Source organism: Leucoraja erinacea, chromosome 10 (genome assembly GCF_028641065.1).
Source record: "Leucoraja erinacea ecotype New England chromosome 10, Leri_hhj_1, whole genome shotgun sequence".
In the NCBI taxonomy this organism is placed as follows: Eukaryota; Metazoa; Chordata; class Chondrichthyes; order Rajiformes; family Rajidae; genus Leucoraja; species Leucoraja erinaceus.
Genome location: NC_073386.1, coordinates 53,231,064 through 53,253,121, shown reverse-complemented (window position 1 = coordinate 53,253,121; position 22,058 = coordinate 53,231,064). Strand labels below are relative to the sequence as shown.

The following is a 22,058-nucleotide window of genomic DNA, read 5'->3' as shown; positions in this document are numbered from 1 at the left end:
ATGTGTGGGCCAGATATATTGTCAGTGCAGAAGGGCTAGGAGCAAAGCCAAGTGTGCATCCAGAGTCAAGGTCTGGAATAGTACTAGGTGTGCAGTCAAAGCTGAGACAATGGAAGTGTTCAGCACTGAGAACCTAAGCAGGTAAGCAGCTATGATCAGGGTAGAATAAGGGGCCAGATGTAAGTCTGGACTCAGGGTCAGGAATGAGAGAAGGTATGCAACTGGAGTCAGGGTCAGGAGTAGTACCAGGTGTGCAGTGAGACCCAGGTTGGTCAACAGGGGCCAAGTGTTTGTTTATAATCTGATTTCCATACAGGAATATACCAAGATCATTCATGTGCTGCGCCTGTTGATCAGAGCCTGGCTCTCCTGTGGAATGTAATTAGGAATGTAATTTAGTCTAACCTTATTCATAGCTAATCCAATTCAAAGCATATATATTGGATTCAAGTGTAAGTTAAAAGACTCGCTACAATATGTACCATACTGTACAATTTTAAGCTGAAAAATGCAGAAGCTCCGTACCAATGGGAGGGGGGAGGGGGGGGGGGGGGGGGGGGGGGGGGGGGAGGGGGGGGGGGAGGGGGGCACCCTCCTCTCGCGCCCCCCCCCCCCCCCCCCCCCCCTCCCGGTTGCAATATCTCACTCCCAACTCTCACCCAATGTTGGCAGCCCTGGCTTAACCCTGGTTTATATTATGGGTTGCTTTAACTTAATTACAGCAATAGTGACCATGACATTAATGAATTGGTATAAAACCCCACCCCCCAATTAACAAAATAAATATCTACCCCTTACCCAATCTGGCCTTTATGCAACTACAGACATAAAGCGATAGTATTGATTCTTGACTACCATCGAGTAGGGCCGAAGGGCCTGTATCCAAGATATACGACGATGACTCTGTGGCCATTTGAGCTTGCTAAATCTCCACCTACGGGAGTACCTTCACCTCAAATTTCATTGGAAATTAAAATGCTTACAAGAGTCTAAATTTTATTTTCTCCATTTATTCCAATTCAATGCCCGTGAGGGAAAAAACTAAATCGCTGTGCAATTACAAAAATCAATCCCTGCATATCCTGAAATCTTTCAGTTGTGAAAGGGTTACACATTACTGTAGCGAATGGGTGGTGATTTTTCTCCCTCCCATCGAATATGCCCAGTTTAAAACCATATTTTCTTTTAAAGAGGTTATACTGGTTAATCATGACAGACAAGTCATAGCAACTCATAAAATAAGCATGGGTTAAGCAGAAGATATTTTTATTTTCACAAAATGTGGATGAGGGGGCAGTGCTGTAAAATAATGGTCTGCTATCAAAGACCTGCTCTCTGTTCATTTTGCTGCTGAATAAATATTCAATGACAAATGCATGTACAGTATGTATTCCTTCATCCGACACCAGAAGTCCTGCAGCAGCACGGTTAGTGAAGACGGAAAATAAATTAATACAGTAATGATCACGTGGGAGTCTTCTGTATACTGACGTTTCAGACCGCTATCAGAGGACACAGTCTGTCAAAAGCAGATCCCGTCTTGCCTTGCATTCATGCTGCAAGGAGAACAGAATCAAACGCACTCGGCAAGAGCACAGCCACACAATCTTGCCTTAGCAGCCGAGCAACCCAAAGGAATGAACGGGGCTTCGATAATATGCTGCGTACAGCCGGAGAATCCGTCCTCACGCAGGGCTTCTGCTTTCTGCTGCTGATGCCTATAAAATCCAAACAAGCAGGAGGACAGCTGAGGATTGCGGGACTGCATCACTTGACTAAAGAGCTGACGATGGGTTCTCCAGCGTGGCTACTGTGCTAAGCAACTGTCATCAGTAGTGCTTTTGTGCAGGCAGTTCTGTGCAATCAACGGGCAGGAATGAGCAGGCAGATGGGCAGACAAAAGTAAAAATTAAGCACCTGCCAAATTAGCCCATATACGCCCATGCTCAGCAGCAGTCTCTTGCTTTCATAGTCAGCCAAAAGCATGCTCGCAGCCAACGTATGCATCTCTAACCATAAAGGACCCGATAAAGAAAGGTACGTTAAAGCTTATTGATTCTATTCTTATGCTTTCGACTTGCCTCAAGAACAAGGGAACCATTGTTTGTGTGCTGGGTAATGCGTTTGACTAGTGATGAGAAAATGAACAGATTAAATTCACTGTTTCTCGTAATCTCCCGTCTAAAGAAAATGGATGACAGCAACTTCAAAGAGCTGTACAGGAATTTTTGTTTTGAAGTGATGGTGCCTCGGAATAATTTTAGTTTTCGATTCAAGAGGTATTTCCAGTTTTCAAGTAACTCAAATAAATAGCTTAACTACAATGCCCGCGAGTGGGTAATTGTAGATGAAAAGAAATAAAAAATGGAAAAAACTCATATTATAATTTGTTAAAACAACAAAAGTCGAGCACACAATCTCGGTTCATTTCCTTGTTGGGATTAGACTATAGAGGCTGAATAAATGGTTATCTTTCAGAACAGCATAGTAAGTTTATAGTGTTATATAATCTGTGAGCTACCCAAACTAAAACATCCGGCAAAGAAAAACATCAATTTCTATTTGCAATTCAATACAGTCCAATCTGAAATGAATTAAAAATGATCTTCACCCCTCAAATATCTGTTGTATCGCAGATTTATTTATGCCCATTTAAAACTTATAAATTTGTTTTATCAAAATGATAATTCACTTGGTCTGGATTAAAGCAACAAATAACAAATATCATAGCAGTACCATTTTAAATATGCTCAATATGCAACCCTGGTCTCTGTTAAATCTTATTTAAATATAATACTGCAGACAGTGCTTGGCTCAAGCATCAATCAGCAGACTGCAATGAATCATTAAACAGCTTTAGATATAAAAGCAGTTGCTGCTCCCACAGCAATGTTACATTCTAATAACACCGCGGCACAAATGAACGTGCCTCGAAGTAGAATGTAATGACATTTAATAAGTAACTCCAGAGATTTACGGGCTTTAATGTGCGATTCGTGGCTAGTCAAGTTTAATGTCTGATTTGAAAAGAACATTAAAAACCGTTAAGAACATGGTACGATACAAAGGATGCTGGAAAACAAAACCTTCCAACTTTCTTATTATTATGTGAAACAGGGAAATAAAAAAACACTTCAAATATTGTGGTAGTGACTGGGAAAGGCAGCTTATGTGCGCTGTATACTACCATCTAGTGTCCAGCAATGCTATGTAATTTCGAGCAAAGGGGAAAGTGCCATCAAGTTGCAACTGTAAAACCTCCTGCTTTCATATTTTTTTTAAATTGGCAATAATACAGCAAATTATTTTATCTCAGACTAGTATATTATGACATTGGTGAAGCAAGATTTATTTTAGAAAAAAACTCTTTAAAAAATTCTGGAAAAAATCTGCAGGCTTCAGAACATCTTCCAATTTTTCAATGTTCCATTAAGTAATTGCCATTCCCCAACAGACTATCCACGAATTACCCAACAGACGGTAACATTTGAAGTCCACTGAAGAATATAGACACAAAAAGAATAAAGCCTTGAAAATTGGAAACTGAACAAGAGCCAACAACTATATCTGAATTTCTTATAAATTGCGGGAACAAAAATTGGTATTCCATTACAAAAGTTCCACCACATAAAAATCTCTTCAATAAAAAAAAAACATACAATGCTCAGGATGACAACCATTAAACACATTGCCAACATTTTTAAGTGTAATAACCTCAAAAGTACAAATCTTAAGTTGGGAAATTTTCCAAAATTTGAATGCTTAGTCAATTATTCTAAATTCAAATAACAATCCACTGTGGGTGTTTTAATAACAGCTATGTAATGTAAAGATCTGACAAATATCCAAATGAATTTGTAATTTGGAATTAACCATATAAAAAGCCACAAACAACGCAACAGCAACCTGCTGCTAAGATCAGCAGCCTCTAAAATTTAATGTAGAAAATTGATCTCCAAAGTAATGACAGGTGTGGAAACTACTTCAGTGCTCCCTATTTGCACAATAACAAAGATTTCTAGGAACTTCGTCACGAGGACTGTCAACGATGTTAAAGTTAAAAAATGCTCTTAAGACTTAGAATAATTTTTTCCTTCAATACTAATTTTAGAAAATTCATATTTAGTTTTCATCAATTCAGTTATATACTTCAAAAATAAATTACTTTTGTAAGTACATTCTACTCTTGACCAGCAAATTTATGCTTAAAAAAGCAAAATATATGCCAACTAACCTCAGCAAATATCAGCCACCTCACCTCAGTATAGTCAAGAAATTTTGAAATTCATTTTGAAATTATTTTTAACTTTCTAATATCATGTGTGTACATTATTCATAAGGAGAAGTTTGGTACGTTTCTTTCTGTTAGATAAGATATGCAAAAAAATTGATGAGAATGTTTTATTCCTCCCAGCAAGGCGCCAGCAGTCTTAAGTAAAACTTTAAAAACAATTGCTCGACCCACTGAGTTACTCCAGCATTTATGCTTTTTTTTTGCAAACCAAGCATCTGCAGTTCCTTCTTTCTAAACAAAGATATGAAATGGCAAAGAATAACATGAATGTAATGTAAATGGACTACCGGTGGATATTACCTGTTTTCTCTCCTTCTGAATATATTTTTTCACCCAGCTGTAGTCAGGATCGAACCTGGGTCTCTAGGAACTCTACCGCTGCACCACTGTGTTGTTGTTTGTGCTTACTCTACATTAGCTTATACAGAATTAATAGTTGTTAAAGTTTATCTTCTAGAATAACACTTACATCACCTCAGCCTCACTCAAATGTACCAGTAGCCTAACAGCCAAAGACAGTCTATTGAACAAATCTCTTTAATATTTTGTTCATTCGCCATCTGTTGCTTTGCTGAATGCGTTTCATCACAGGAAGGCATATGCTGGCTGTTAATTTAGTCGCACACTTGTGCAATCACACTTAAAGAACACAAAAGTTGCTCATCCCTCTGGCATCGCTAGATATTACAATGAAAAACTCCTTATTTATCAATTCAGAAAAGCAAACCCCTCTTCTGCAATCATGAAAAGGTCTCACTCAACTTGTGCTAACAATAGCATGCTAGACGATCCAAGAATGTAGAAATGAGGAACTTCAGATGCTGGACATTCAAGACACAAAATGCTGGAGTAACTGATTGGAATCAGTCTGAAGAAGGGTCCCAACCCGAAACGTCACCTATCCATGTTCTCCAGGGATCTGCCTAACCCGCTGAGTTACTCCAGCACTTTGTGTTTATTTAAGAATGTCTTCAAATTCATATTTACTCCAAGAATGTCAACACGTTTGAAATGCTTTCTCATTAAATCAGTTCTAAATACTTTACTCATTCAAAGTCAGGTTCTACATATTGATTGCCATTCATCTTCCAGCAATGTTTTCCACAAAATAAGTCTACGAGAGTAGGCCATTTTTCACAAACCAATGTACAAATAAATAAATATACATATGCTCTATTTTCTACATTCTGAAAGTATTAAGACAAGAGAGAATAATTCCAAGCATATGCCTTCAGTTTGCTGAATACTTGATTAAGAAAGGCAGGTATCCAGCTGTCAATCACATACATGTTTTAATTAACAGAGTCAATATAATTTGAAATCCGCTCCAACGCAGACAAATTAAAGTCAAGTAATCAGTTCGATTTAAATCCCAAAAATGTCTCTGTGAAACGATTGAAAAAGAACTTTAGAAAATATCCACACTGAAAACCGGCAAATTTCTTGGAGTAAAGGCCATGGGCCACAGGAACTAGAAGATTCTCAACCCGATTTAGATTTTGAATCTAAGCTGGTGTCAGAAAGGATAAAGAGCAACAGATTTCTACCTTTTAGGAAAGCAAGTATTACATGTTTTGCACTTCTGTGGAGGTCAATCAAGTATAACCTTTCCTTCTGTTTCCACATAGATTAGATCAGCAAAGTCGCCGACTTCACGAAAAAAAAGCTGAGTGATTCATATGAATTTCTTTCCTAACAGGCATATCTTTCACTCGGTTGTTTTGAATGTGTGAATGCACCCTTCACTGCTCTACGCATTACAATTTAGCACAATTACATTAAAATAAATTTACACCATCAGGACATTTCTTGCAAGAGAGTAACTTCAATATAACAATATTGAAGAAGCATAGAAGATAAAGATTTTCAGAGTTCGGGCCCAATGGACTAAATAAGCTCATTTCCACACGATGAAACATTAAGTGTTAATAGTTTGATGCATATTATAAGTGAATTGCAATGTTATATTGGGTCAGTAAATGTTGTATCAATCGCACTATAATTTATTGTAAAAGTTATCAAATTTTATGACTACATTTATCATTGTGCAAACTTGCCACAGCAGGCAAAGCACCTTAACAACAATCATCCATTCACTTGACATTTCTTTAATTATGTCACTGTACTTTAAATAATACAAGATTAAAGTCATTAATCTGTGGAGCATTCTCCATTTGTTTGATCGCTGAACATTTCGGATTACCTCCAATTCAATTCGGTTTTGCTTTAGAGCTAAAAACTGTGGAGCCAAATGTGGATACTCTATAAGATTTAAAAAAAAACTAAACTTCCATAGAATGTATTAATCCATTGTTAACTACCTTAAGGGAAAATCTAACGTCCAAATATACCAATCTTTGTATAAAACTGTATCCAATCGAATAGCATGCCATTGATTTCAGATAACATTATAAAATCAACATTAGCCAACTTATTTTTTTTTTTAAATAAACCTACCAGAAACTGGAATAGTTAATTCAATACACAGTTTTGATATCAATAATAGCATTAAAATCACTTTGTTGTCAAAAACATAACAATAAAAGATGAATGCTAAGCCCTGCAAATGACTTGCATGAAAACACAGTCTACAGGTAATAAACGATTATATACGTTCCTGCAAATACTGAACTGTAGCGTGTTTTAATTAATTATGAAATTAATGCGGCACATGATAATTTTATTAGCAATGACAAAGCTGATCTTTTTGGTACATGGCAGATGTCACAAGCTATTCTTGAAGTGGGGATAGTCAATTATAATTTAGTGAGAAGACAGTTTTTGAACGTCATGGTTCTCAAGTAGAGATTTAAAGGCGTATGATAAGAAAATAATGTTTGTCACATATATATGTGTTGAAAGATCTGCAATTAATCCAACATATGAACATAGCTACTAATTGTAATCCTTGGAGAGAAGGAATGGGTGACGTTTCGGGTCGATAGGTCTGAAGGAGGGTCTCGACCTGAAACGTCATCCATTCCTTCTCTCCAGAGATGCTGCCTGTCTCGCTGAGTTTCTCCAGCATGCTGTGCCTATCTTCTGTGTAAACCAGCATCTACAGTTCCTTCCTACACAATTGTAATCCGCTCTTTGTATTGCAGCTTTCTTCTGTGGAATACCCAGAACAAAGACGCCACAAATTTGGATATCAAATGCCAACCGCATCTACTTAAGTTGGTGTGTTGCTTTCATGGACCTTCTAACTTTCAGAAAGATGGATTATTTGTCAACAGATCTCATTTTAACGAGCTGATAGCGGCAAAGGGTCTACAATAGGCCAATTATCCCACGTATTTTCTGAAGAAGCAGCCACCAAAATATATCGTGCTTGGAGCACTTTAATGAGGAAGATCCTTGGCTATCATGCTAAGTAAGGAAACATAACAAGGGCAAGCACCATCAAGGTATTGGTCGCTCCAGAGGGCCCTGCTACAATATGCTTCAGTGGAGAAGACGCTACTGCTGCTTATTGAAGATGACCTGGAACGTTAAACGGTCTCTGTTTCGGACTCATATTATTGCACTTTTATGCCTAGTGTTTTTGTTCACTGTGTTTCTGCTCATCAATCAGCACGACTGGGTCACGAGCAAAGCTTGGTCGCGAGAAACTGGCTTTTCCGTTTCTCACACGATGAGGGGTATCAGGTCACCAAAAAGTACTGCCAACCAGAGCACAACGAGAAGTGTTTGGAAAGAAAATTCTCAAAAACACAGGATCCATACAGCGAATGACAGCACCGCACTTTCGCTTCTCGATGTAACTGGATTAGGGGATATATTGGGTGCCAATGGGACCACATACAGTGAAAAGAGAACAGGCTTTAATCCCCATCATCATTACAACTATGTCATTAATGAACCAAACAAATGTGAAGGGGACAGCCCATTCCTAATCGTGCTAATTGCAGCGGAACCTGACCAAACTGAAGCAAGATATGCCATTAGGCAGACCTGGGGAAATGACAGCAATGTTCCTGGATTACGTGTGATACATCTCTTCCTCCTAGGTGTTAGGAAGACCAGTGACACCCTTCAGCAAGCTTTATTGGAAGAAAGCCGACAGCACCGTGATATTATTCAGCAAGACTTTCTGGATACATATTACAATCTAACGATTAAAACTCTGATGGGAATGAACTGGGTCACAACATATTGCCCACATGTGCGGTACGTCATGAAGACAGATAGCGACATGTTTGTGAACACGGAGTATTTAATAAACAAACTCCTGAAGCCTTTGCACCCACCACGACACAACTATTTCACTGGGTATCTGATGCGTGGCTACTCACCAAACCGTAACAAGGATAGCAAGTGGTACATGCCTCCAGAGCTCTACCCAAGTGAGCGTTACCCGGTCTTTTGCTCAGGGACTGGTTATGTTTTCTCTGGGGACCTAGCCGAAAAGATTTTCAGAGTCTCTCTGAGTATCAGGCGTTTGCATTTAGAGGATGTCTATGTAGGTATCTGCCTTGCCAAACTGAGAATTGACCCTGTGCCACCACCCAATGAATTCCTTTTCAATCACTGGCGTGTTTCTTATTCCAGCTGTAAATACAGTCATATAATTACCTCCCATCAGTTCCAACCCAATGAATTAATCAAGTACTGGAACCACTTGCAGCAAAACAAGCTCAATGCCTGTGCCAGTATGGCAAAAGATAAAGGCCACAGAGGACATGGTAGGTACCGCACAAAGAAAATGCACTGATGCCTAATCCAAATCTAAGATTCCCAATCTTCACTGAATTATCCAAGCATGTATAAAAACAACGTTTGAAGTCAATGCAATGTTCTGATGCTGTTAAACAAAAACATTTAAAGTTTGCATTTTAAATTAAATTCATCATTTAAAAATCAAACTGAAAAAGTCGCAAGCGAACAATGGACAATAAATGTTGTGGTTGACCTGCTTTTAAAGTTCTCAGTTGACTGAATGTATATGTAAAGCAGACGTTAATTTATGTTAGGCAATGCACAGCAGTGACCTGCACAGAAGTATGGAAAATATCCAAACTTAAGCTAAGTGGCAGCTCCAAATTTTGTTGGTTCGCTGTTTTGTCGGAAGTGTAAACTATAATGAAACCACATTTTCAAGAACAATGTCTGCACACTTCAAAGATATTCTGCATTTTAATTGAAAAGGGACCTGAAAAATTAATTCCCCAATCCACTTGGACTACAGAAACAAAGCAAATATGAATAGAACTAGAGGTTACTTTATGAATGGAACTGTATCAATTATTTTAAGATCAACTCTTTCTACCCTTAGATTGTTAATGAAAAGCACCCAAAGCCAAACAATTAGATTGAATAGAAGAACCTGTTCTTGTTATAAAAATTGGGGAAGTTATATTACTTATCTGGATCATACACATGCATCAATATTTGTGTTCGTTCAAACATTCCAGTATATTATTTCTGACCTTAAACTTGTGTATTCTGACGGCAGGAAGAAATGCAAAACTCCCATTTTTAACCTTGTCTATTTATTTGAAAAACATTTAACCCATCCCTCTTTGTGTTGTGATATATCTCCTTTCGTTTATGAAGGAAGTTTGTGCAGGCGCCAATGGAGCTTTATTAATGCAATAATTTGCCTTTAATTTGAAGGTCAATGATGTTCTTATCTTGCTGACAGGTTATGGTACTTGGTTTCCTTTTTGTACCAGTGGCTCTATTGTACATTATTATGCTTTATCTGCTGTGATCAATGCCAAGATCAATGTTCAGCTCCAAAGGTTGCATTGAAGGCATGGAGATGATTACTAAATCACTACTGGAAACAAAAAACTTGTGTTTGATGGACACCATTAAAATAATTCTGGAATGCAACTGAAATGTTTTGTGTCATAAACTGAAAATGCGTTGTGGTAGATGTCTGTGGTATATTCCACTACATCAAATTTAAGTCCTTAAAATAATCTGACACCTGCGTAGATATGAATAGTTTTCCTTTCACATATTCAGCCAGTATTGTTTATACTCATTAAGAGGGGCCCATTTAGAATATATCATTAACGTCACCAAATGTTTTACTGTTTGGAATAATGGAATATTTCATATCCTTTAAAACTTGAGATCCAAGCGAAATCCACGTTATGAATCATTGAATAACTCAGAGAACAAATCAGTTCAAGCGACTGAGTATTCGAAGCTCTTTATCAAAGCCCAAGTCACAAAATGAATTATTTTTGTCAAAACTCTTCAATCTACATTCAAACTTCATAATAAATGCTTCAGACCAGTACAGAGTATAAAACTGAGCAAAATAACAATTCAACAAGAATGTAAAATTTGCTCCTGAATTTTACTTCTATTTTCTTCAAAATATTTCTGGGATTTTATAAACTGATAGAGGATGCACAAAATATCATCTTGGTATTCTTTACATGCAGAACTGACCATTAATCTTCCTGGACAGAAAGAACTACAGATAGAACACAAGTAACTCAGCAGATCAGGCAGCCTCTCCAGAGGACATTGCGACATTTATGGCCAGGACCCTTCTTCAGACCTTTCTAGCTTCCATTACAAATCTCCTTCTGTTCCCAAACCCATCCACAAGAGTAACCATTGTCCGGAAGAATATTCCAGACTGGCTTCAAATCCTCCCCTGGTTCTTGTTTTCCCTATACTGGGTAAAATACTCATTTTGTTATGCTATCTATTCCTCTTATGGTCTTACACATCTCTATAAGAACTCCCTCATCCTCCTGCGCTCCAAGGAATAAAGTCCTAGCCTGCCCAACCTTTCCCTATAGCTCAAGCCCTCAAGTCCCGGCAGCAACCACGTAAATCTTTTCCACACCTTTTCCAGCTTAACAGGGCAACAAAAACTGAACACTATGCTCCAGATCTGGCCTCAACATTGTCTTGTACAACTGTAACGTAACCTCCTAATTTCTGTATTCAATACTCTGACTAATGAAGGCCAATGTGCCAAAAGCCTTCTTGACCATTTCTCCAGCCTCAGCTGACAATTCTCAGTTACCTTCCAATCCTAGTTAAGATTCATAGGAAGATAATTACGGAAACAGACCTTTTGACCCGCTGGGTTTTTGGGATGTGGGAGGAAACCGGAGTCATCAGAGGAAACCCCCCCCCCCCCCCCCCCCCCGTGTGGTCACTGGGAGAATTGAGCAAACTCCACACAGACTGCACTCAAGGTCAGGGTCGAACCGGGGTTCTGGTGTTATAAGATGATGACTGCCAACTGCAGATAAAACCAAGTATCATCAGCAAACATAGCGAAACAAGTAAAACATTTCTAGATGATTTCACCACTGCAGAATAGGAAAGGATAAATTAACAACATTTCTAATTTAAACAGGCACACCTGCAGAAGGAGCTGCATTATGCAGGATAGACAGACTATGTAAGAAAGGTTTCATCTCTCCTCTGGTAAGAGATTTGATTCATAGAACATAGAACAAAAGAACACAAAACCAGGCCCTTTGGCCCACAATGTCTGCGCCAAACACAATGCCAAGACCATCACTTACCAACTTACACACAACTCACATCCCTTCATTCCCTTCGTATCCTTGTGCCTATCCAAAAAAGTATTTTAAATGCCACTAATGTATCTGCTTCAACCACCACTTCTGGCAGTGCATTCCAGGCACTCACCACCCTCTATATAAACAAATGGCCCTACATATTGTTAAACTATGCCCCCCCCCCCTTCACCTTACAGCTATGCCCTCATGTATTTGATCCTGGGGAAAGGATTCTGTCTGTCTACCCTATCTATGCCTCTTATAATGTTATATACATCTATCAGGTTTCCAAACAATCTCCAACATTCAAGAGAAAACAATCCAAGTCTGTCCAACCTCTCACTTTAGCTAATACCCTCAAATCCAGGATCCATTGATTGATAGAAAGATACATCATAGAAACAGGCCCTTCGGCCAACGTCAACCATCAATTTGATTTGACTGTTGGGACAACATTGAATGAGCCGATCCAATTTTCGCCGATTAGATTTAGGAATTAGGTCATAGAAACCCAAATCAAGTGTCAGCACCCACCAATAGTTGGACAAATGGTAGGTGCGGCAAATCTAGGACCCAACACTCTCCGCTTTAAAAATACCCACTAACTTGGCCTCCACCACAATCTGAGACAATAAATTCCACAGATTCACAACGCTCTGGCTAAATAAATTCCTCCATCTCCAGTCTAAAGATACGCCCTTTTATTCTGAGGCTGTGCCCTCGGGTTCTAGTGGTTTCCCATTACTGGAAACATCCTCTCCACATCCACTCAATCTGGCCCTATGGGTCCATAAAATGGACAATAAATTCCACCACCCTCCAGCTAAAGAAATTCCTCCTCATTCCTCCCTAGCTTCCCATCCAGGACCGTTTCTTCCCAACTGTCATCGGGTAACTCAACCACCCTATCAACAACTAGAGAAGGGTTCTGTGCCACCATCTACCTCATTGCAGACCCTCAGACTATCTTTAATGGGACTTAACCTTGCACTATACTTTACTCCTTTAATCTTGTATCTGTACACTGTGGACGGCTCCATTGTGATCACGTGTAGTCTTTCCGCTGACTGGATAGCATGCAACAAAAAGCTTTTCATTGTACCTTGATACATGTGACAATAAACCAAACTAATATAAATACACTGTTGATGAAGGCTATTTGATGAATGTGTGGGCCTCAATCAAGTCCCAGAATAGCTGCAAGGGGAAGAGAAGCATTCCTCCCCTCTAGACAATCGGTACCAATGTCTCCTACTCATTCAAGAATGCTGCCTGATGGATTAAGGAGCACAACAGCACAACAATCATCAAGAGCTAAAAGTCAACACCATTCATAACAGACAAAAGATATTTTGTTCAAAGTATAGCAAAGGTTAATGTTGTTTAAAGCAATTCACCAACGTTATCTCAGAAACAAATATGGCTGTGTTTTGAAAATGATCATGTGATATAACTACTTGCTGCAATCTGTTTATTTTATCCACAACTTTGCCATCATTTACAGATGTTCATCTTTCGGTTCAGATCGGCCTCAGTTTGTGTGATTTTAATTCTTAAGCAATGAGATTATGAATGTGGTTAAATATCAGAAATGTTTACAAGAAAAGACACAAAGTGCAAGAGCTATTCAGTGGGTCAGGCAGCATCCCTGGTGGCATCTCCTATCCATGTTCTCTGAAAAATGGTCACACCCCGATTCATCATCTATCTATGTTCTCCAGGGATGCTGGCTGACCCACTGGGTTACTCCAGTATTTGGTGTCTGTTTTTGTAAGCCAGCATCAGTAGTTCCTAGTTTCTACAATAAATCAGTTCTTCCCCACTGGGCCAGCATATCATTGCGTAATAGAGCTATACACCGCAGAAGCAAGCCCTTTGACCTATTTGGACACAAAATGTTGGAGTCACTCAACGGGACAAGCAACATCTCTGGATAGTAGGAATGGTGATGAATGGTGACCCCAATGAAGTCTGATGAAGGGTCTTGACCTTAAACGTCGCCGATTAATTCTATCCAGAGATGCTGCCTGACCCACTGAGTTACTCCAGCAGCTTGTGTCTATCTTCGGAGTAAACCAGCAGCTGCAATTCTTTCCTGCACCTTTGGCCTAGCTCCGATAGACACAAGATGCTGGAGTAACTCAGCGGGACAGGCAGCATCTCTGGATAGAAGGAATCGGTGACGTTTCAGTTCGAGACCCTCGGTCAGCATGGCCTATCATGCTAAAGAATTTCACTTTGCTGTGCATACGTGACAACAAAGAACCTTTGAACCATTGAAACATCCGACTGAAATCACATTAAATGCAAATAAATAAAACCCAGTGCATTTAGAAAATCAGGCAACACATCTGGAGAATATGGATAGGAAACATTATGAGTCAGGACCATTCTTCAAACCCTTTGACGTGAAACGTCACCTATCCATGTTAAGGTCATAAGTAATAGGAGCAGAATTATGCCATTCGCCGCAGCAAGTCTACTCCGCCGTTCAATCATGGCTGATCTATCTCTCCCTCCTGACCCTATTCTCCTGCCTTCTCCCCGTAACCTGACACCCAAGATCTCCAAAGATGCTTCCTGATCTGCTGTGTTACTCCAACACATTATGTCCTACATGTGTTAGCTATCATCTGCAGCTCTTTGTTTCTGCATTTTGACCTCTCAAGCCATGCCTACTTTGAAGAAGTTCTTCACCCAAGTCCGAAGAAGAAACCGACCCAAAACTTCACCTATCCATGCTCTCTAGACCTGCCTAACCTGCTGAGTTATCCCAGCACATCTGCAGTTCTTTTTCTCCAATGCGTTTAGTATCCAGAGCAATATGCTGGTCCCATCATGCCCAGAACATGCTGCGCATTCATTTTGTATTTACAAACATTTGCCAACATTTTGTTACACTGAATCTTTATGTACACACCCACACACACACACTATACAAAAATAACACGTCCAGGAAAAATGTTCACATCAGATAGCACACAAACACCATTCCCTCTGTTAAGTGCAAGGTTTCTTACCAAGTAAATTCACAAAATATAGAAACCAGGAACTACAGATGCTGGTTTACATAAAACGACACAAAATTCCTGAGTAACTCAGCGGGTCAGGCAGCATCTCTGGAGAACATGGATCGGCACGGGACCCTTATTCAGACCAATCATGGGGGGGGGGGGGGGGGGGGGGGGGGGGGGGGGGGGGGGGGGGGGGGGTAAGAAGAAAGCTGGATGGAGGAGGGACACATCATAGCCTGACAGGTAATACATTGATACAGGGCTTTTGATGTTTGGACAAAGGATAGAAGAGTTACGAATTGCAAAGCTAGAGGATGGAATGTAGGGGAAAGGGGAGAGGTTGGGGAAAAGTAGGAGCGAGTCTAGGTGTGACACAGCAGAGAGGTGGGGGGGAGGGGGTAATGTAGGAGAAGAGAGAGGGGCAGGGTTTTTGGAGAATTCAATGTTCATACCGTTGGATTGCAAGCTACCCAAGTCAAAGATGAGGTGTCTTTCCTCCAGTCGTGTTTTAAACTAAAATCACAACAACCATATCGGATTTTCTTCAACTGCCTTTAACAAAATGGAGTACGAACTTCAAACACGATCTATGCGTATACAACAGGCTATCTCAAATGTGTACAGATGATGTAAGCTCTCTGGTATAAAAGAAGAAGCATTTCTGTCTAAAAATGTAACTTTGATCTGTCCTTGCCCCGAAGGGTGTGAAATGAATAATTAAATAGGACTAAGAAAGCATGCACATAAAATTTGAAGTGCGTTGTGCTTTCTTTATTCAGTCTTCCCCTTGACTACAGCATGAATGTACTCTCCTGATGAAAGACAGTTCTTTGTGCAGCAGGGAAATACACTGTGGAGAAGGAAATGAAACTTGATTGAATCAGGTTAGAGAAATTAAAATGGAGCGCACCTGTCAGTGTCGTCATGTCATAACATCCCCTGCAGAAAGGCTCCTGCACATTTCAAACCCAGTATGGCCCAATTTTGCAGATGTCTTTGCTTTTACTAACAGCCCCTCGACCCAACTCTCGAGATTATAGGACACAGGAGCACAATTAGGCCATTCGGCCTATTGAGTCTGTGCCGCCACGATCATGCCTAATATTTTGTTCCCTCTCAATCCCATTCTCCTGCCTTCTCCCCGTAACCTTTGACGTCCTTACTGAACAAGAATCTATCAATCTCTGCATTAAATTTACCCATTGACGGCCTCCACAGCTGTCTGTGGCAATGAATTCCACAGATTCACCACCCTCTGACGAAATAAATTCCTCTTAGTCTCCTTTCTAAAGGTACGTCCTTTTATTCTGATGCTGTGGCTTCTGGACCTAGACTCCCCTGTGCTGGTAATATCCTCTCCAAATCCACTCTATCTAGGCCTTTGTAGTACTGTGTTAAAATAATATTTGTCTTCAAGTGCAAACTACAGATTTGTTTACATCACATCAATTACATCACATCTACACATCTTAAACACACAATGCAGGAGGCTTGTCCATTGCGAACCTACACTTTAAAAACGCTATACAAACAAACCAGATTGAATTAAAGTGCTTAATGCTACAAATAAAAGATTGTACCAAGGTTTAGTTTAGTTTGGAGATACAGCACGGAAACAGGCTCTTCAGCCCACCAAGTCTGCATTGACCGCACATTAACGCTTCCCTACACACACGAGGGACAATTTACACTTATAACAAGCCAATGAACCTACAAACCTGTACATCTTTGGAGTGTAGGAGGAAACCAAAGATTCCTGAGAAAACCCACTGGGTCACAGGGAGATCGTACAAACTCCGTACAGACAGCACCCATAGTCGGGATCGAACCCGAGTCTCTGGCATTGTGCCGCCCTTATTGTGGTTTAAAAACAGTACATTGTATAAACTCTACAAAAATACTTGATACGTGACAAATTTTGCAGCAAAAATAGAGACAGAAATTTTCCATTTTGTTTTATTCACAAATATTTTTTATTCTACACAGGACAAAAAAAAATTAATTCTACTCAGGACAACACCATTATTTTTTGCTTGCACTTTAAACCTAACTAGAATCAAGTAGAACATTAAATCCTCTCTTCCAATTTACCAGCTACTGAGCCTTCTAAATTACCTCCATTAAAGAAACCAATGATAGTGGCTTGCAGAGATAGCCAATAACCTTCACAAAGGTTTCCAAATAACACAACTGAACACTTCTTTTTTTTTTTTTTAATATGCAGAAGATACATAGCTAATGAATATTAAATTAAAACGACCAGCTGCAGGGAATCTGTGCATGCAATACTGATCTGGTATTGCTATCAATACTGGATTAAAAAGAAAAACTCTATAATAGTCCAGATATATAGTTCTTTATCATTAGAGCCACTGCATTATTTGGAAAATAAGTGCAAATCGATTACAAGTATTCCACAACGGAGCACTCATTTTGAAAGGGCCAGGAGACCACATGAAATGACTCCACATACTACAAAATTTAAGCCATGATTATAATTGGCATTTTTCTTCCTTGTTTTAGGAAGAGCAAATCAGGAATTACCAGAAAATTGGACGCCCATAGACGAGACCTCTGTATTCATGTTTCCTCCACTCTTTTATCAGAAGGTGGGTGTCACTAACAAGACCAGCATTTATTGTCAACAACAAGAAGAAGGTAGCGGCAGGCTGCCATCTTGAATCCTTCTGCTGAAGGTGTTTCCACAATGGGGAGCTCAGGTTTTTAGATACAATGCCAACGAAGGCATGGTGCTATATTTCCACATTAAGATTGTCATCAAGTTCAACAGAAACTAGCAAGTCGTGGTGGCCGGATGCACTTTTAAGGCAGTGAACATTGCAGGTTTGAGATATTCTACTGCCGTACAGCAAGCAAATAAATTTAGTATATACTGCAGCCATAGTACGCTGGTGATGAGGGAAGCAAATGTTTAGGATGATTGATGGGCTATCAATTACAGTGCCCTCCATAATTTTGGGGATAAAGACCCATCATTTGTTTATTTGCCTCTGTACTCCACAATTTGACATTTGTAATAGAAAAAGTCACCTGTGGTAAAGTGAACAATGTCAACTTTTAATAAAGGCCATTCTTATACATTTTGGTTTCACCATGTAGAAATTGCAGCAGTGTTTATACATAGTCCCTCCCTAACCCCCCCCCCCCCCCACCAACCTCCCACCCCCACCTCCCACACACCCCCACCCAAACCCCCAACCTCACACCCCCCACCAACTTCCCACCCACCCCCATTTTTGACTTTCATCTTTCATTGGCACAACGTTGGTTGATAAACAGCAATAAACATTTCCAAAGGTGATGGAAAGACTGGAGGAAAGACTAGGTGCTGAGAGCTCTCTTATACCTGCATGAAGGAGGCAATTAAACACACCTGAGCAATCACAAACACCTGTGAAGCCGTGCGTCCCAAACATTATGGTGCCCTGAAATGGGGGGACGATGTAATTTCTGTAATTTCTACATGGTGAAACCAAAATGTATAAAAATACCCTTTAATAAAATCTGACAATGTGCACTTTAACCACATGTGATTTTTTTCTATTACAAATCTCAATTTGTGGAGTACAGAGGCAAATAAATAAATGATGGGTCATTGTCCCAAACATTATGGAGGGCGCTGTAAGTGGGATGACTTTAGATATAAAGCGTGGAAACAGGCCATTTGTCCCACCGAGTCCACTCTGACCAGCGATCACACCGTACACTCACACTATTCTCCACACTGGGGACAATTTACTGACATTGATTAACCTACAAACCCATACATCATTAGAGTGTGAGTTCCAGGAGAAAATTCACACCATCACCGGGGAAAATTACAAACTTTATACAGACAGCACCTGCAGTCGGGATTGAACCTGGATCTCTAGCGTTGTAAGGCAGCAACTCTACCGCTGCACCATTGTGCCACCTATAAATGCTTTTCTCTGGATGGCATAAAGTATCCCAAGTGTTATTAGAGTTGCTCTCACCTGGATAAATGGAAAATATTCCATCACACTTGTTTTAGATACTAAAAAGGCTTTGTGGTATCAAGTGCACCTATTCCTTTTCTCCAGAGATGCTGTCTGACCCCCTGAGTTACTCCAGCTTTTTGTGCCTACCCAGCCCCTGATCTCTTTGTGTATTTATAAGTGTGGTCCAATGGAGATTCTGGTCAATGGTGACACTAGCAGGATTACCACAATAGGGCCCCATTATAATATCATGAAATAACAGGATAAAGGTTTGACACTTGTGTAGTACGAACATTATTTGTCACTTCACAGCCAAGTCTTGCGGTAGACTGGTAAAGGCTGCTTCATTTTCTTCGGACTTGCAAATGGAATTGAAGTTAATGCAATCACCAGTTAATATCTCAGAGTGAGAGCGAGAGAGCATGCATGAGAGAGAGCAAGCGTGAGAGAGCAGAAAGAGGCCCCTAGATCCGCCAAGCCCAATCACCCATCCTACTTTAGTCCCACTTCTGTGGTCTCCCCACATTTCCATCAACTAACCTCACATTATTCAACTCGTCTGCATGCTCGGTACAATTGAAATTCCAAATTAATCTGCCAACCCACGAGTCTTTGGGATGTGGGAGAAAACTGGCTCTTCCGGAAGAAACCAATGTAGTCACAGGGACAATGCGCAGATTCCAAATGCAGTGGTCGTCAGGATTAAACCCGGGCCACTGGCAATGTGAGTTCACAGTTCCACCAACTGCATCACTGTGCGTCCCATGTCTGGAGCTGAGTGACCGTTGCAAGACGTAAACTGAGCATCAGTGAGCAGGTCATTAGAGAGCAGGTAACCGCTATCGCATTATCGCTAACACCTTCCATCACATTGGAGATAGACACAAAATGCTGGACAAACTCAGCGGGACCGGCAGCATATCGGGAGATAAGGAATGGGTACATTTTGGGTTGAGGCACTTCTTCAGACAAGTCTCCAGGTCTGAAGGAGGGTCTCGACCTGAAAAGTCACCCATTCCTTCTCTCCAGAGATGTTGTCTGTCCCACTGAGTTACTCCAGCATTTTGTGTCTATCTTCGGTGTAAACCAGCATCTGCAGTTCCTTCCTACACCTTCCATCACGTTGTTGTGAGAAGAGTGATGCAGTGGAATTTAGCCAGTCTACATTAGTCCTTTTTGTGAACGGGAAATCTCAGGGGAATTATCCATATTGTACGGAAAGATCTCATGAAGGTAATGCGACAGATCATCCACTTCAGATGCACATGGTTTCAAATGTTCTGACTACTTGCTTCCAAAATAATTTGAAGAACCACCAACTGACACTTACGTCAGTTAAAGTTTCACTTGCAAAAGATTACTGTAACTAATATTTATTCATGGGACTGCGCTGTTCTAATTCACTCATTTTTGTGATTCAATCATTTCATTTCAGACTGGGCTATTCTTAACATTTATTTCAACCTCTGCCGATGTATACAATTCCATCCGATAAAACAGGAAGGAGAGAACTTGGTTCTCAACAGTTTTTAGTCATGTGTCAATGTGATGGATGAAAGCGGTGGACCACCAGGGACTCTCCAATCTGGTTTAAAGTAAGTTATTATAAAAACATTCACAAAGTGTCCTTGCCTTTAAACAAGGCCAAGCGGGAATATACTGTGTGCATAATAAGGAGTGGCACAGTTGCACAGCAGTAAAGTTCCTTCCTTATGCCCCTGTCCCACATAGGAAACCTGAACGGAAACCTCTGGAGACTCAAGGTTTCCGTGAGGTTCCCGGAGGTTGCAGGTGGTTGCAGGAGGTTGCAGGTAGTAGAAGCAGGTAGGGAGACCGACAAAAACCTCCGGGAACCGCACGGAAACCTTGTGCGGGGCGCAGTCTCCAGAGGTTTCCGTTCAGGTTTTCTAAGTTGGACAGGGGCATTACAGCGGCAACTGATAAAACTAGTGTGGAGGTGATCGCTGGTCGGCGTTGATTCGGTGGGCTGAAGTGCCTGCTTCCACGCGGTATCCATAAAACTGAGACTCATTGCACACTGAAGCATCAATAAAAGTTTCCAAAGACTGGAGGAAAGATTAGGTGCTGGGAGCTCTCTTATACCTGCATGAAGGAGGCAATTAAACACACCTGAGCAATTACAAACACCCGTGAAGCCTTGTGTCTCAAACATGATGGTGCCCTGAAATGGGGGGACGATGTATAAACACAGCTGTAATTCCTACATGGTGAAACCAAAATATATTTAAAAAAAACCTTTAATAAAATCTGACAATGAGCACTTTAACCACATGTGATTTTTTTCTATTACAAATCTCAAATGGTGGAGTACAGAGACAAATAAAGCACAAGGCATTGGGGGTTCAGTATTGATGTGGATAGAGAACTGGCTGGCAAACAGGAAGCAAAGAGTAGGAGTAAACGGGTCCTTTTCACAATGGCAGGCAGTGACTAGTGGGGTACCGCAAGGCTCAGTGCTGGGACCCCAGCTATTTACAATATATATTAATGATCTGGATGAGGGAATTGAAGGCAATATCTCCAAGTTTGCGGATGACACTAAGCTGGGGGGCAGTGTGTTAGCTGTGAGGAGGATGCTAGGAGACTGCAAGGTGACTTGCATAAGCTGGGTGAGTGGGCAAATGTTTGGCAGATGCAGTATAATGTGGATAAATGTTAGGTTATCCATTTTGGTGGCAAAAACGGGAAAGCAGACTATTATCTAAATGGTGGCCGATTGGGAAAGGGGGAGATGCAGCGAGACCTGGGTGTCATGGTACACCAGTCATTGAAGGTAGGCATGCAGGTGCAGCAGGCAGTAAAGAAAGCGAATGGTATGTTAGCTTTCATTGCAAAAGGATTTGAGTATAGGAGCAGGGAGGTTCTACTGCAGTTGTACAGGGTCTTGGTGAGACCACACCTGGAGTATTGCGTACAGTTTTGGTCTCCAAATCTGAGGAAGGACATTATTGCCATAGAGGGAGTGCAGAGACGGTTCACCAGACTGATTCCTGGGATGTCAGGACTGTCTTATGAAGAAAGACTGGATAGACTTGGTTTATACTCTCTAGAATTTAGGAGATTGAGAGGGGATCTTATAGAAACCTACAAAATTCTTAAGGGGTTGGACAGGCTAGATGCAGGAAGATTGTTCCCGATGTTAGGGAAGTCCAGGACAAGGGGTCACAGCTTAAGGATAAGGGGGAAATCCTTTAAAACCGAGATGAGAAGAACTTTTTTCACACAGAGAGTGGTGAATCTCTGG

General features: G+C 40.6%; 2 protein-coding genes across 2 annotated transcripts in view; one reads left to right on the top strand and one right to left on the bottom strand.

Moving 5' to 3' along the window:
- cdc73 (cell division cycle 73, Paf1/RNA polymerase II complex component, homolog (S. cerevisiae)) overlaps nucleotides 1–22,058 on the bottom strand; it is a 277,463-nt gene that overhangs the window by 174,308 nt on the left and 81,097 nt on the right. The window lies entirely within an intron of this gene.
- LOC129701223 (beta-1,3-galactosyltransferase 2-like) lies at nucleotides 947–10,283 on the top strand. The gene is made up of 2 exons (XM_055642330.1): nucleotides 947–2,037; nucleotides 7,399–10,283. Exon 2 carries the CDS (start codon nucleotides 7,734–7,736, stop codon nucleotides 9,006–9,008), a length of 1,275 nt encoding a protein of 424 aa, XP_055498305.1. The 5' UTR covers nucleotides 947–2,037; nucleotides 7,399–7,733; the 3' UTR covers nucleotides 9,009–10,283.